Raw genomic sequence first — 15,661 nt, 5'->3', positions numbered from 1 at the left:
TTTTAGACACCTGAATGCCCCCCCCACAGCCCCCCAGCCCCCCAGCCCCACAGATTGTCATGTGATGCGAAACTGCGCTATGTACTAACTCCCACAGCAAACGAGTAAATGTTCCATTGCTCAGAGTCATAAAGTGCAGAGTCAGCATAAACTCTTATGGGCTTCCTTGTCACTGAATTAACTCTTTTGGGGGGCTATTTATCATGGCGCTGGGCTCATCAGCTGAAAAACAAATCCTTCATATCATAAAAATGATTGTCATAAATATAAATCAAATGGTATCTCTCTGTACAGGCTATGGGCAAACTTAGGGGGCTGTTCCTGCTGAATTGTGCTTAGTACAGGGGAATCCTATGTGCCATAGTTTTATGGTATCTCTCTGTACAGGCTATGAGCAAACTTAGGGGGCTGTTCCTGCTGAATTGTGCTTAGTACAGGGGAATCCCTATGTGCCATAGTTTTATGGTATCTCTCTGTACAGGCTATGAGCAAACTTAGGGGGCTGTTCCTGCTGAATTGTGCTTAGTACAGGGGAATCCCTATGTGCCATAGTTTTATGGTATCTCTCTGTACAGGCTATGGGCAAACTTAGGGGCTGTTCCTGCTGAATTGTGCTTAGTACAGGGGAATCCCTATGTGCCATAGTTTTATGGTATCTCTCTGTACAGGCTATGGGCAAACTTAGGGGGCTGTTCCTGCTGAATTGTGCTTAGTACAGGGGAATCCCTATGTGCCATAGTTTTTATGGTATCTCTCTGTACAGGCTATGAGCAAACTTAGGGGGCTGTTCCTGCTGAATTGTGCTTAGTACAGGGGAATCCCTATGTGCCATAGTTTTATGGTATCTCTCTGTACAGGCTATGAGCAAACTTAGGGGGCTGTTCCTGCTGAATTGTGCTTAGTACAGGGGAATCCCTATGTGCCATAGTTTTATGGTATCTCTCTGTACAGGCTATGGGCAAACTTAGGGGGCTGTTCCTGCTGAATTGTGCTTAGTACAGGGGAATCCTATGTGCCATAGTTTTATGGTATCTCTCTGTACAGGCTATGAGCAAACTTAGGGGGCTGTTCCTGCTGAATTGTGCTTAGTACAGGGGAATCCCTATGTGCCATAGTTTTATGGTATCTCTCTGTACAGGCTATGGGCAAACTTAGGGGCTGTTCCTGCTGAATTGTGCTTAGTACAGGGGAATCCCTATGTGCCATAGTTTTATGGTATCTCTCTGTACAGGCTATGGGCAAACTTAGGGGGCTGTTCCTGCTGAATTGTGCTTAGTACAGGGGAATCCCTATGTGCCATAGTTTTATGGTATCTCTCTGTACAGGCTATGAGCAAACTTAGGGGGCTGTTCCTGCTGAATTGTGCTTAGTACAGGGGAATCCCTATGTGCCCATAGTTTTATGGTATCTCTCTGTACAGGCTATGAGCAAACTTAGGGGGCTGTTCCTGCTGAATTGTGCTTAGTACAGGGGAATCCCTATGTGCCATAGTTTTATGGTATCTCTCTGTACAGGCTATGGGCAAACTTAGGGGGCTGTTCCTGCTGAATTGTGCTTAGTACAGGGGAATCCCTATGTGCCATAGTTTTATGGTATCTCTCTGTACAGGCTATGGGCAAACTTAGGGGCCTGTTCCTGCTGAATTGTGCTTAGTACAAGGGAATCCCTATGTGCCATAGTTTTATGGTATCTCTCTGTACAGGCTATGAGCAAACTTAGGGGGCTGTTCCTGCTGAATTGTGCTTAGTACAGTGGAACTTCTTGACTTCTGAACTCCCAGGCTGTTGGAGGAGGGGTTGGGAGTTGTAAGGGCAGAATAGGGGGTCCTGAGTGATACCCAACTCCTGTACATGTGTTGGACTGTTGGACTGGCCCAGCAGGATCACAGGAGCCGTCCCAGTGGACCCGTGTATCAGTGGGCTCTCCTGCTGATCCAACCACTTGCCTTGTAGGGCAGTACCATGGGATCCCCCATTATGTGAATAAAGGGGAGACATGGAAGGAAGAAGAGAGAGCGCAGGGAGAAATAAGAGAGTAAAGAAGGTGAGAGACTGGCCAGGATGGAGATTCTGTGCCCCTCTGGACATTTTTTGTGGGGGGACCAGGGGGTAAGTCTTTACGCCACTTTGAACTGACCCAAACTAAATGTTTTTTGGAACGTGGACAAATAAAATATCAGATAAATGAGAAATCTCCAATACAAGGATGGAGTCAGGCTGTTCCTCCTCGATTCTGTATCTCGTTCATTTTCCAGTTCTGGGCAGTTCTCATTATTCAGTACCACAGAGCGGCAAGCGTGAAAGCGTCTGGGTTTCAATCACAATCAGAACCACGGGGCAGATCCGCAGCTCCAGGTCCCCTTATAATAACGACCCCCCCCAACCCCCCCCCACCGGCCTCAATGAGACCCCCGGATTGATTCCTTATCATGACAAGTGATTGTCTCCCTTTATCCAATTACAGACAGTCTCTCTTGGTTCTGTGGCCCCAGCTGAACGGGTCAACCTGGCTTAACCCAATCACGCCGGCTAAATAGATTGCTTCTTCCCTCTCATTGCAAACTGCCTGCCGCTGCCTTCAGCTCCCAAATTAAAAATGTCATAATGATTGTGTTGGTGTCTCGGCGGTGTCTCGGCGGTGTCTCGGCGGTGTCTCGGCGCTCTTACGCCCAGCGCGGGGGGGGGGGAGTCAGGGGAAGAAAGACAGGGAATTGATAAAGTTGATAGTAAATGTGAGGGGTTTTTTTCCCTTTGGTCTCAGTTATTAAGGAAAAGAGAGTGAGGTTTTGCCAATGACCAAGTGAACAAATCCTGAATAATCCAGAAGAGGGTCCTGTTCACCCCAATATTTATTGGGGAGAGTATCAAGACAAGGCAGGGTCCATCATTACAAGATGGGTACAGGATATTATGATTTAATCTTCTGTATTAGAATGAGGCTCAAGAGACATTGACATTACTGGTTCCGGTTTAGAAGTGATTGAGCCTCTAGTTCCAACTCGGAAAAGGCCACAATTGCTTGGCTCTTGGGCAACAGAGCCATTGGTTTGTCCCACCAGTAGGACATCCTTGTGTAGGGGGCACATTCTGCTCATACTAATGCCCTTACCCTTCAACCAGTCTAATATGGGGCCTGGAGGGCTGGAGCTGCCATTGTAGGTCCTGTTGTCTGGATTAACATCCATACAGCTGGGAAGATCTGGTCTCTATGGAAGGCCATCACCTCAAACAGCCTTGTACAAGAACATTCTACCAAGTGCCCTCAACTGACATTCAATCTCACCATCTGTGGATGTTGGGGTTCTACTTATAATGGTGAACATCAACTATAAGTACCTGCATTGGTGAATATTGGGTTCTACTTATAATGATGGACATCAACTATAAGTACCTGCATTGATGAGTGTTGGGGTTCTACTTATAATGATGGACATCAACTATAAGTACCTGCATTGATGAGTGTTGGGGTTCTACTTATAATGGTGAACATCAACTATAAGTACCTGCATTGATGAGTGTTGGGGTTCTACTTATAATGGTGAACATCAACTATAAGTACCTGAATTGATGAATGTTGGGGTTCTACTTATAATGATCAACATCAGCTATACGTTCCTGCATTGGTGAATGTTGGGGTTCTACTTATAATGATGGACATCAACTATAAGTACCTGCATTGGTGAATGTTGGGGTTCTACTTATAATGATGGACATCAACTATAAGTACCTGCATTGGTGAATGTTGGGGTTCTACTTATAATGATGGACATCAACTATAAGTACCTGCATTGGTGAATGTTGGGGTTCTACTTATAATGGTGAACATCAACTATAAGTATCTGCATTGGTGAATGTAGGGTTCTACTTATAATGATCAACATCAGCTATAAGTTCCTGCATTGGTGAATGTTGGGGTTCTGCTTATAATGGTGAACATCAACTATAAGTATCTGCTGTGACATAACAAACTGTATAAGTTGGATGAAACTATTAGATATTTCTGTTTATGCTGAAATGTACCCCCTGCCCCCCTCCTACCTGTTATAGCAAGTGCATTGTGTAGGTTAATCTCATCTAGGTGTGTATTGTGTGTAGCCAGCCGGCTCTGTCTGGCCCTCCCCATGTAATTGCCCCTATTGTGAGGGCACACAGAGCCAGACCCCATAGTGACACAATACACATAGTTACCCCTTGTGAGAGCAGTGCTCTGTCTAGTAAATGCAAAAGACTGAACTGGGCATGCTCACTAGGGGGCTTCCCATAGGCCCAGTGGGATTAGCTATGATTGGCCCCTTTGGAAGCTGCCTTTGGGTTGGTTTTACGACAGGGGCTGTTCCCTTTCTGGCTACAAAGGTGGCTGCCAAGAGTTCCAAGGAGCCTTTTGTCTGGGGTGTAACCTTAGCTACGGCAGGACCCCCTCCCCTGTGTTCCCTGGAATCTACCTTAGCTGCGGCAAGAAGATTCCCCCCAACTGTGTGTATTTCCCTACTCCCTAAGGAACAAGAGTGCAGGCTGGCTACCACCTACTGGCTTATGGGAACCTGCTGATGGCTACTTGCCATTTCTCCAATAAACGCCTCATCCTGTGATACCAACTGTTTGCTCTTTGGGTCCTGCCCTATGTCTGGGAACTCACGGCCCTGAGGTTGTGACATAATTTGGTGGCAAGCAGTGGCATAGGATCCCAGGACCCAAAAGGCACCATGAGCACCCCACCTGGATTCTACGCTGACCCATTGGATCTCTTCGCTTGCATGGATTACTCCTGGACTCCAGAGATCCCTACTGATCCCAGAGAGAGGACCCTGTTCTGGCTGAGATGTGAGTCACTGGGACTATCTGGGGATGAGGGTCTGGCATATGGAGTAGGGCAGTTAGTGGCAGGAGAGGCAGACCTGGAGGATGGGTACTATGTTCTGCAGCGCACCATGCACCAACCAGGTGGGAGATATTGGCACAGTCCCTATACAGTGCTCCCACTTCCCTGTAGCTTGGCGGAATGGCACGGCCAATGGGAGAGGCTGAATTTCTGTGACTATAGCACCTTTGTGGGTAACCCAGAGGGGGAATTCCATACCCTCTATGCACAGCGCTTCTTTTATATAGGAAGGAATGATACAGAGGAACGGAGGGACTGGCTTGCTGACCTGGTGTATCAGGAACTGGAATTGATAAAAGAGTATGGGAGTATCCAGGAATTGGAAAACCAACGCAAGGAAGCACTGAGGGTATGTGCACCATCTTTTTGGGGTTTTCAGCAGGCACAGCCATGTCTTGGTACTGTAGGCCCAAAAGACTTTCACTTACCCCCCAGTACAGTCAGTGCCGGGGTGGGGGAGGAACAAGAAGCTTCCCAAACAACTTTATTTTGGTCCCCAAGTGAAATCCCTGTTTGTGAGGAGTTCAGTGGTTGCGTTGCCCCTGTGCTGGCAGAACCGGAGAGTGGGTGCTGCCACTTTAAAGGCTTGGCAGAGGCTGAGGCCTCCCCGAGTGAAAACCCTGTTTGTTTAGAGTTCAGTGGTTGTGTTACCCCTGGGCTGGCAGAACCGGAGAGTGGGTGCTGCCACTTTAAAGGCTTGGCAGAGGCTGAGGCCTCCCCGAGTGAAAACCCTGTTTGTTTAGAGTTCAGTGGTTGTGTTACCCCTGTGCTGGTAGAACCGGAGATTGGGTGCTGCCACTTTAAAGGCTTGGCAGAGGCTGAGGCCTCCCCAAGTGAAATCCCAGTCTGTATGGAGTCCAGTGGTTGTGTTACCCCTGGGCTGGCAGAACCGGAGAGTGGGTGCTGCCACTTTAAAGGCTTGGCAGAGGCTGAGGCCTCCCCGAGTGAAAACCCTGTTTGTTTAGAGTTCAGTGGTTGTGTTACCCCTGTGCTGGCAGAACCGGAGAGTGGGTGCTGCCACTTTAAAGGCTTGGCAGAGGCTGAGGCCTCCCCGAGTGAAATCCCTAATTGTGTGGAGCCTGGAGCTGCTCAGTTTGAAAAAAGCTCCAAGGAGGGAAGAGATGAGGATTCCCCACTACCTGAGTTGTTGCTGGCTGGAGAGGACCAGGAACAGGACCAAGAGGAAAGCATTGCTCAGCATTCCCCAATGTCTATCAGAGCAGTCAGTTCTGGGAATGGAGTAAGGGGCACCCCAAAAGCACAACGTGTAACCAGGGCAGTTGTTCCGGAAACCCCCTCTGGCAGACAACAAGGCCAGAGAATTACCCCACAGAGAAATAAAACACTGGTGAGTCCCCGTGCTGTCCCTACAATATCTCCCAGATGGAGGGGTCCCCCATTGTGTAATGTTACAGGGACCGGGGCCTTGAGAGAGGTTGGGTGGAACTTAGAATTAAAGAAAAGACAGGGGGATAAACATTTGTCTAATACTCTTTGGGGTCCACTGGTCATTGGGGTCACTTGAAGATGAGTCACCTTGGCCTGACTGCTTGGGGGGGGGGGATACAGACTGTACCACCTGGGATTGTTCCCTTCTCCCTGGAAGGCCCCTTTATTGTCCTGGAGGCCAGAACTGTGACATTACAGGGTCGCCCATATGGAGGAGAGAGGGTTAATGATGGCCGCCCTGAAATATCCCTCTTAGATCCTGTGGGTTCTGTTTACACCTCATCTTGTTATTCCTGTTTTGCCAATATGCCCCCCCCCCCAAGGAACTAAAGACTTTTGCTAAGTGACTTTGGGAAACTGCACCAACTGCTGCCCCCTACTGTGTGTAAGGGGCCCAGCCACTAAGGGCTGTCTGGGAGGGGGAGAGAATACAGTAACTCTGGGACAGATACAAATTAGGACTCTAAAGTAACATTTTTCTTTCTTATTATGGATATTTTGCCTTATGGGAATTGGCTAGTGAGGCTGCTGGGAACCTGTGTAGGCCCCCAGCAGGCTCACTATTTGGGAAGGGGGAGAAATGTGACATAACAAACTGTATAAGTTGGATGAAACTATTAGATATTTCTGTTTATGCTGAAATGTACCCCCTGCCCCCCTCCTACCTGTTGTAGCAAGTGCATTGTGTAGGTTAATCTCATCTAGGTGTGTATTGTGTGTATCCAGCCGGCTCTGTCTGGCCCTCCCCATGTAATTGCCCCTATTGTGAGGGCACACAGAGCCAGACCCCATAGTGACACAATACACATAGTTACCCCTTGTGAGGGCAGTGCTCTGTCTAGTAAATGCAAAAGACTGAACTGGGCATGCTCACTAGGGGGCTTCCCATAGGCCCAGTGGGATTAGCTATGATTGGCCCGGCCCTTGGTTGGCAGAAGCTGCCATATGGTTGGTTTTACGACAGGGGCTGTTCCCTTTCTGGCTACAAAGGTGGCTGCCAAGAGTTCCAAGGAGCCTTTTGTCTGGGGTGTAACCTTAGCTACGGCAGGACCCCCTCCCCTGTGTTCCCTGGAATCTACCTTAGCTGCGGCAAGAAGATTCCCCCCAACTGTGTGTATTTCCCTATTCCCTAAGGAACAAGAGTGCAGGCTGGCTACCACCTACTGGCTTATGGGAACCTGCTGATGGCTACTTGCCATTTCTCCAATAAACGCCTCATCCTGTGATACCAACTGTTTGCTCTTTGGGTCCTGCCCTATGTCTGGGAACTCACGGCCCTGAGGTTGTGACACCTGCATTGGTGAATGTAGGGTTCTACTTATAATGATCAACATCAGCTATAAGTTCCTGCATTGGTGAATGTTGGGGTTCTGCTTATAATGGTGAACATCAACTATAAGTATCTGCATTGGTGAATGTTAGGGTTCAACTTATAATGGTGAACATCAACTACAATTACCTACATCAGTCAATAGTCAATGTTGGGGTTCTACATATAGTGGCACAACGGTCGGTGGGGTTGATGCAGATACCAGCGCTAGACTGTGGCAACATTTTGGTACCCTTTATTATATATGAGCAGTATTTATTGGTCAGATGAAACCACATGACCCCAATCCCATTAGCCATGGGTAGGGACACCAATGATTATCTGCACTTTTCATGATCACGGACTAATTACCCCCAGCACTTGTATAGCATAGGAGATGATGCCCCCCTACAGATAATAATAGATCAAAATCACCCTTCCCCCCCTTATTCAAGGCAGGTAATGGCCACAACCATTCAAGGTGACTTCTATTGTCCTTCAGGGGCCCATTGCCCAATAACTGCCCGGTGGAGGTGCAACTGTAACGTAACCTCTCTTTCTCTCTCTCTCCCCCATAACGACCCATAAGTTAATATCATCAATGAGTTTTATGCCTCTCGTTATCCTTTTAGTGTTTAATGACTGCACTTTTACACATCTGCACCTACATATTTCCAGCCATAAACGGGGCGCAGAGTTCGCCCCCCAAAGCCGCCGCCGCGCTATTGCTGATAATAGCCAATCATAATTCCTCGGTTCTTCCGTGAAGCTTTGTCCATTTTGCACTGACTCCTCCGAGCAAATTCCCCTCGGAAACAAATTGCCGCACAGCAAGTCCGACGCTCACCCACCCCCAGCGATGGGGCTCCATGGGCTCGTTAGGCCGCAATGGGTATGGAGTAACACAGATTGCTGGGAAATGACCTGCGGCAAAGGGACGCGGACTGAAAATGGGAGTGTTCTGCCGGGCTGAGACTCATTGTTATGGATGTTTTGGTTAAGAAGGCAACAGAATGGAAATGTAATAAAGTCATTTTTAAACTGCCTAAAGTAGCCCCTTATATGGGGTGTGGGCCCCTTAGCTCCTCATATAGGTTGAGCCCCTCAGTAATAGGGTTTGGGCCCTCAGTAAATAGGGTTGGGCCCTCAGTAATAATAGGGTTGGGGCCCCTCAGTATAGGGTTGGGCCGTCAGCTTTCAGTATGCGGTTGGTCCGCCTCAGCTCCTCAGTATAGGGTTGGGCCCTTAGCCTCTAAGTATGGTGGTATGGGCCGCTTCGAAGCTCCTCAGTATGGGGTTGGGCCCCTCAGCACCCTCAAGTATGGGGTTGGGCCCCTCGCGCCCCGATCCGTATGTACCCCCAGCACTTGTATAGCATAGGAGATGATGCCCCCCTACAGATAATAATAGATCAAAATCACCCTTCCCCCCACTTATTCAAGGCAGGTAATGGCCACAACCATTCAAGGTGACTTCTATTGTCCTTCAGGGGCCCATCGCCCAATAACTGCCCAGCGGAGGTGCAACTGTAACATAACCTCTCTTTCTCTCTCTCTCCCCCATAACGACCCATAAGTTAATATCATCAATGAGTTTTATGCCTCTCGTTATCCTTTTAGTGTTTAATGACTGCACTTTTACACATCTGCACCTACATATTTCCAGCCATAAACGGGGCGCAGAGTCCGCCCCCCAAAGCCACGCTATTGCTGATAATAGCCAATCATAATTCCTCGGTTCTTCCGTGAAGCTTTGTCCATTTTGCACTGACTCCTCCGAGCAAATTCCCCTCGGAAACAAATTGCCCCCGGATCTGATATCCGCACAGCAAGTCCGACGCTCACCCACCCCCAGCGATGGGGCTCCATGGGCTCGTTAGGCCGCAATGGGTATGGAGTAACACAGATTGCTGGGAAATGACCTGCGGCAAAGGGACCGGACTGAAAAATGGAGGTTCTGCCGGGCTGAGAACTCATTGTTATGGATGTTTGGTTAAGAAAGGAAAACAGAATGGAAATGTAATAAAGTCATTTTAAACTGCTAAAGTAGCCCTTTAATATGGGGTTGGGCCCCTTAGCTCCTCAGTATAGGGTTGGGCCCCTCAGCCTTTCAGTATGGGGTTGGTCCCCTCAGCCCCTCAGTATAGGGTTGGGCCCCTTAGCCTCTAAGTATGGTGTTGGGCCCCTCGGCCCCACAGTATGGGGTTGGGCCCCTCAGCTCCTCAGTATGGGGTTGGGCCCCTCAGCCCCTCAGTATAGGGTTGGGCCCCTTAGCCTCTAAGTATGGTGTTGGGCCCCTCAGCCCCCCAGTATGGGGTTGGGCCCCTCGGCCCCACAGTATGGGGTTGGGCCCCTCAGCTCCTCAGTATGGGGTTGGGCCCCTTAGCTCCTCAGTATGGGGTTGGACTCCTCAGTATGGGGTTGGGCCCCTCAGCCCCCCAGTATGGGGTTGGGCCCCTCGGCCCCACAGTATGGGGTTGGGCCCCTCAGCTCCTCAGTATGGGGTTGGGCCCCTTAGCTCCTCAGTATGGGGTTGGGCCCCTCAGTATGGGGTTGGGCACCTCAGCCCCTCAGTATGGGGTTGGACCCCTCAGTATGGGGTTGGGGCTCTCAGCCTGTCAGTATGGGGTTGGACCCCTCAGCTCCTCAGTATGGGGTTGGGCCCCTCAGTATGGGGTTTGGCCCCTCAGTATGGGGTTTGGCCCCTCCGCCCTGCAGTATGGGGTTGGGCCCCTCAGCTCCTCAGTATGGGGTTGGGCCCCTCAGTATGGGGTTGGGCCCCTCAGCCCCTCAGTATGGGGTTGGATCCCTCGGTATGGGGTTGGACCCCTCGGTATGGGGTTGGGCACTTCATTACGGGGTTGGGCCCCTCAGCTCCTCAGTATGGGGTTGGACCCCTCAGTATGGGGTTGGGCCCCTCATTACGGGGTTGGGCCCCCTCAGCTCATTAGTATGGGGTTGGGCCCCTCAGCTCCTCAGTATGGGGTTGGGCCCCTCAGTATGGGGTTGGCCTCACCACCCTCTGAACCAATAACAAGCTTGCTGTAGAAAAGCCTTGGTATAGAAATCATAGCGCTGTTGTTTTAAAGTGGAAGTACTGGAAGTATCTCCCAGGGAACTGGCTTCCATCTTGGGCCTTCACTAATTTAAAGGGGTCACCCCATGTCTCAGTGACCTCTGTACAGATGGAACACCCCGGGGGGGGCATTTAATCCACACTTCCATCCATGCGTGGTGCCGAGACAACTGAGAAGGGACATCTTCTCCCAAGTAGGAGACCTTCATCGAAAGCTGCCTCTTGTAATCTGTTCAATACCCTCCCTGTGGGGGATTCTCACTGAGGATTTGCCAGGGGCCATCACACCGGGGCTCAAAGATAGCTTTGGGGGGCTAGCACGTTCAGTGAGGGTATTGATTGCCTCTGAGGCTTTGGGAAGATTCATTGGTTGCTGATCACCAAACTTCAGGCCTGTCTTCATCAATGGACTTCCTTTCAAGATGGCTCTTGGGTCTATTTAAAAGCTCTGAAAATCTGACTCCAATCTGCCCTTTCCTGATTCCTCCTGGGCAATTAAGCCCATAGGGCAATATTTGACTCTGAAAGAACCAGAACCAATTTCTTGATGCACCACCACTCTGGACCAAAGGGATCCTTTGCCATAAGTGCAACAACCCCAATGCCCCACACACGTGGAATCCTTTATGGTCACGGCTCCCATGGCCCAAGTGTAAATGAACCAAATAGTCATCCAGGTCAGCCAATCAGAGAACTCTTTGATGACGCAACCGAACACTGGTCTTACCGCCAACCAAAGCTGATAGGTCAGAGCTCAAGGTCACATGGTACAACCCCAGCCATTCACAGTTCCTGACTCATTCCGAGTCGATTAAAGCTGATAGGGGCCCAACGCAGGCCTAGATCATGGTACCCCCGGGCCAATCGTAGGTTCTGCTTTGGAACAAAGTTTATGATGCCGTTCATGGTGCCCCTACGTAAATCCAACGTTGTTGGCACCAAGGGCATGTGATTTTTTTTCAAAAACAACAAACACATAATATCCAAAGTTCCTCCCAAAGCAATAATTTCCCCTCTACTTTGTGACCCCCCCCCCCACCTCAGCAGCAGGTACCTCCCCTGGCACATACATGCCATAATACTGGGACTCCATCTTCTGCCATCTGTGCCAGACTGAACCTATTCCAATGGTGCTATAATCCCAACACCAAGCCTTTCTCACCCTGCTATTGGTGGAACAGTCTCCTGGCAGTGCCAGCTTCACCCACATAACTAAATACCCTGCTTCTTTTACTCCTACTACTCGGCCTCCTTTCCTGCCCCAATCCTGCCCCCTCCATATTGATTCTCTCTCATATTTATCTTTTTCCTGCTGTTTCACCATCGCGATCACTCGGCACTGATACCCCCGTTATGCCATGCCTCTCCCACTCACCCACTATCTGTGCCAACCTTACTCTCTCCCCTCACCCTGTAACAGATGTGCCCCCCCTTTCCCTGTACCTGTGGTGCCCCCTTGCCCTGTACCTGGTGTCCCCTTTGCCCTGTACCTGGGGTGCCCTCCTTGCCCTGTGCCCCCCTTGCCCTGTGGCTGCCCCCCTTGCCCTGTACCTGCAGTGCCCCCCTTGCCCTTAACTGGGGGTGTCCCCCTTGCTCTGTACCTGTGCCCCCCTTGCCCAGCTGCTGCCCCCTGGCTGCTGGGTGGGTGCCCCTTGCCCTGTGCCCCAGGCTGCTGGGTGGGTGCCCCCTTGCCCTGTGCCCCAGGCTGCTGGGTGGGTGCCCCCTTGCCCTGTGCCCCAGGCTGCTGGGTGGGTGCCCCCTTGCCCTGTGCCCCAGGCTGCTGGGTGGGTGCCCCCTTGCCCTGTGCCCCAGGCTGCTGGGTGGGTGCCCCCTTACCCTGTGCCCCAGGCTGCTGGGTGGGTGCCCCCTTGCCCTGTGCCCCAGGCTGATGGGTGGGTGCCCCCTTGCACTGTGCCCCAGGCTGCTGGGTGGGTGCCCCCTTGCCCTGTGCCCCAGGCTGCTGGGTGGGTGCCCCTTGCCCTGTGCCCCAGGCTGCTGGGTGGGTGCCCCCTTGCCCTGTGCCCCAGGCTGCTGGGTGGGTGCCCCCTTGCCCTGTGCCCCAGGCTGCTGGGTGGGTGCCCCCTTGCCCTGTGCCCCAGGCTGCTGGGTGGGTGCCCGGGCTGCAGGCGGTGGGTGTAGCCGCTGTGGGACGCGCTGGGGAGGAGGAGGAGGAGGAGGAGGAGGAATCGCTGCGCCTATAAGGATCTCTCCTCCATCTCAGGCTGAATCTCCGGCTGTCGCTCCCAGACGCGCGTCTCTCCGGCTCTGCCCGGGTCTGTGCTGTGTGTGCGGGGGAATGTCTGCAGCTCTGCCCGGGGAGCCTGGGTGCTACTGACTGGGTGCTACTGACTGGGTGCTACTGGCTGGGTGCTACTGACTGGGTGCTACCGACACCCCGGGACTGGCAGGGGCTGCTCTTCTTCTTCTCCTTCTGGGCATCTGGACTGGTACCGGGCACTTTAGCCAGACATGGATCCTACGGATATTGGGTGTGTGTTCCTGGCACTGCTGTCTGCTGCCTGGCACCGGGGATCCACCGCGGCGAGCTGTGAGTACCCCCCAGCCCTACTGATAGCACCCCGATATATTGCCCCTTACCGATAGCACCCCGATATCTTGCCCCTTACCGATAGCACCCCGATATCTTGCCCTTACTGATGGCACCCCAATATATTGCCTTTTATTGATGGCACCCCCAATACTCAGTCTGTAAAGATGGTATCTTATCTCTTGCCCCTTACTGATGGCACCCCAGACTCTTGCCCCTTACTGATGGCACCCCCAATCTCTTGCCCCTTACTGATGGCACCCCCCAGTCTCTTGCCCCTTACTGATGGCACCCCAGACTCTTGCCCCTTACTGATGGCACCCCAGACTCTTGCCCTTACTGATGGCACCCCCAAATCTCTTGCCCCTTACTGATGGCACCCCCCAGTCTCTCCTTACTGATGGCACCCCAGTCTCTTGCCCTTACTGATGGCACCCCAGTCTCTTGCCCCTTACTGATGGCACCCCCTCTCTTGCCCTTACTGATGCACCCCAGTCTCTTGCCCCTTACTGATGGCACCCAGTCTCTTGCCCCTTACTGATGGCACCCCAGACTCTTGCCCCTTACTGATGGCATGCCCCTTAGATGGCTCTCTTGCCCCTTACTGATGGCACCCCAGGCCCCTTACTGATGGCACCCCCCAGTCTCTTGCCCCTTACTGATGGCACCCCAGTCTCTTGCCCCTTACTGATGGCACCCCAGTCTCTTGCCCCTTACTGATGGCACCCCAGACTCTTGCCCCTTACTGATGGCACCCCCCAGTCTCTTTGCCCCTTACTGATGGCACCCCAGACTCTTGCCCCTTACTGATGGCACCCCAGACTCTTGCCCCTTACTGATGGCACCCCCAGTCTCTTGCCCCTTACTGATGGCACCCCAACTCTCCTAATGGTATCCCAGAACTCACCCCTCAATAACCCAGCTTCATTGCAGATGTTACCCCAAATCTCACTCCTTACAGGTGTTACCCCAGCAATAACCCCCTAAGGATGCTGCTATATTCCTCTTACCTATCATGCTACCCACGTTGGTACTTCAACCCACAGCTGGGAATGATGGCACCAAGGCCTCACCCCTCAAATATGGTACCCTGACTGTACCCCCTAACAGTTTGTACCCCTAGTATTTACCCCATACAAATGCCCCCCCACTCTCACAACTAAACAGGTGGCATTAAGCCTTGCCCATTGCAGATGAGTCGGTCTGAGTCCCCAGTGCTGTTACCCCCAGTACTTACTACTTGCCAATGGTACCCCAAGTCTGAGCCCTTATGTAAGGTACCAAAGCAGATGGCACGGAGTGGCCCCAGACTGAGGATTGGGGGGGTTGGGGTGCAACTAGAATATGGCACTTTGGGGAGAGCTGGCACCACTGACTGCCACATTCTGTCAGGGACCAATAGTAGCCAATACATAAGCCACTTGCCCATAAATTCACAGCATATAGGTGGCAGGGGGTACATGGTACATAGAGGGCAAAGTTAGTCTCATGTAGGGGGGGGGTAAGTGTTCAGCCCCTTAATCTTCCTTTATTATCAGTACAGGGGGGTGTGGGTACAAGTGACCCCCAGGGGGGCAGTATGGACTTTCCCGGGGTGCTGCCCGGTGCTTAGTGGGTCGGTTCTGTTTGGGTCCAGTCCCAGTCTCACAACAATCCCATCCCGGTACCGTATGGGGGGGTCCGGCTGGGGCCGCACAGTGACCCGGATTTTCATTGACATTTCATTTGGACTCGGTTTCCCTGTAGAGCAGAACCGGCCTCGGGTTTGTGCAGCTCCCGGCTCCTATTTAATTGCCCCCATCAGCCACTGCATCAGCTGCAACTCCCGGGGGGGGGCATTATGCTGGGAGTTGTGGTTTAACAACAGCTGGATGGGCTGAAAGCTGCATTTCCCTCCCAACACTTATAGTGCATTAACCTGAAAGCAAATCTCTTGGAAATGCCAACTCCCTGCCCAACACTGATACCCACAAGTGATACCCCCCACTGATACCCACCACTGATACCCACCACTGATACCCACCACTCATACCCACAACTGATACCCACCGCTGATACCCACCACTCATACCCACCACTGATACCCACCACTCATACCCACGACTGATACCCACCACTCATACCCACCACTGATACCCACCACTCATACCCACGACTGATACCCACCACTGATACCCACCGCTGATACCCACTGCTGATACCCCCCACTCATACCCACCACTCATACCCACCACTGATACCCACCACTCATACCCACCGCTGATACCCACCGCTAAGACTCACAACTGATACCCACCACTCATACCCACTGCTGATACCCAGCAATGATGCCCAGCATTAATGCCCACCATTGATGCCCACCACTGATACCCACCACTGATACCCACCCCTGATACCCAGCA

General features: G+C 51.8%; 2 protein-coding genes across 2 annotated transcripts in view; both read left to right on the top strand.

Moving 5' to 3' along the window:
- The first annotated feature begins 4,578 nt into the window (after positions 1 to 4,578).
- On the top strand, positions 4,579 to 6,934 carry LOC100485670. The gene has a single exon (XM_031893586.1). The coding sequence runs from the start codon at positions 4,703 to 4,705 to the stop codon at positions 6,401 to 6,403; it is 1,701 nt and encodes a 566-aa protein (XP_031749446.1). The 5' UTR covers positions 4,579 to 4,702; the 3' UTR covers positions 6,404 to 6,934.
- A 6,009-nt stretch (positions 6,935 to 12,943) lies between these two features.
- cntnap5 (contactin associated protein family member 5) overlaps positions 12,944 to 15,661 on the top strand; it is a 294,459-nt gene continuing 291,741 nt past the window's right edge. The window contains exon 1 of the mRNA XM_031893445.1: positions 12,944 to 13,259. Coding sequence (XP_031749305.1) covers positions 13,181 to 13,259 — 79 coding nt within the window. The 5' untranslated portion in view covers positions 12,944 to 13,180. The remainder of the gene's footprint in view (positions 13,260 to 15,661) is intronic.

The sequence above is a fragment of the Xenopus tropicalis genome, chromosome 9 (assembly GCF_000004195.4).
Source record: "Xenopus tropicalis strain Nigerian chromosome 9, UCB_Xtro_10.0, whole genome shotgun sequence".
NCBI lineage: Eukaryota > Metazoa > Chordata > Amphibia > Anura > Pipidae > Xenopus > Xenopus tropicalis.
This window is presented reverse-complemented; position numbering and strand designations above follow the sequence as displayed.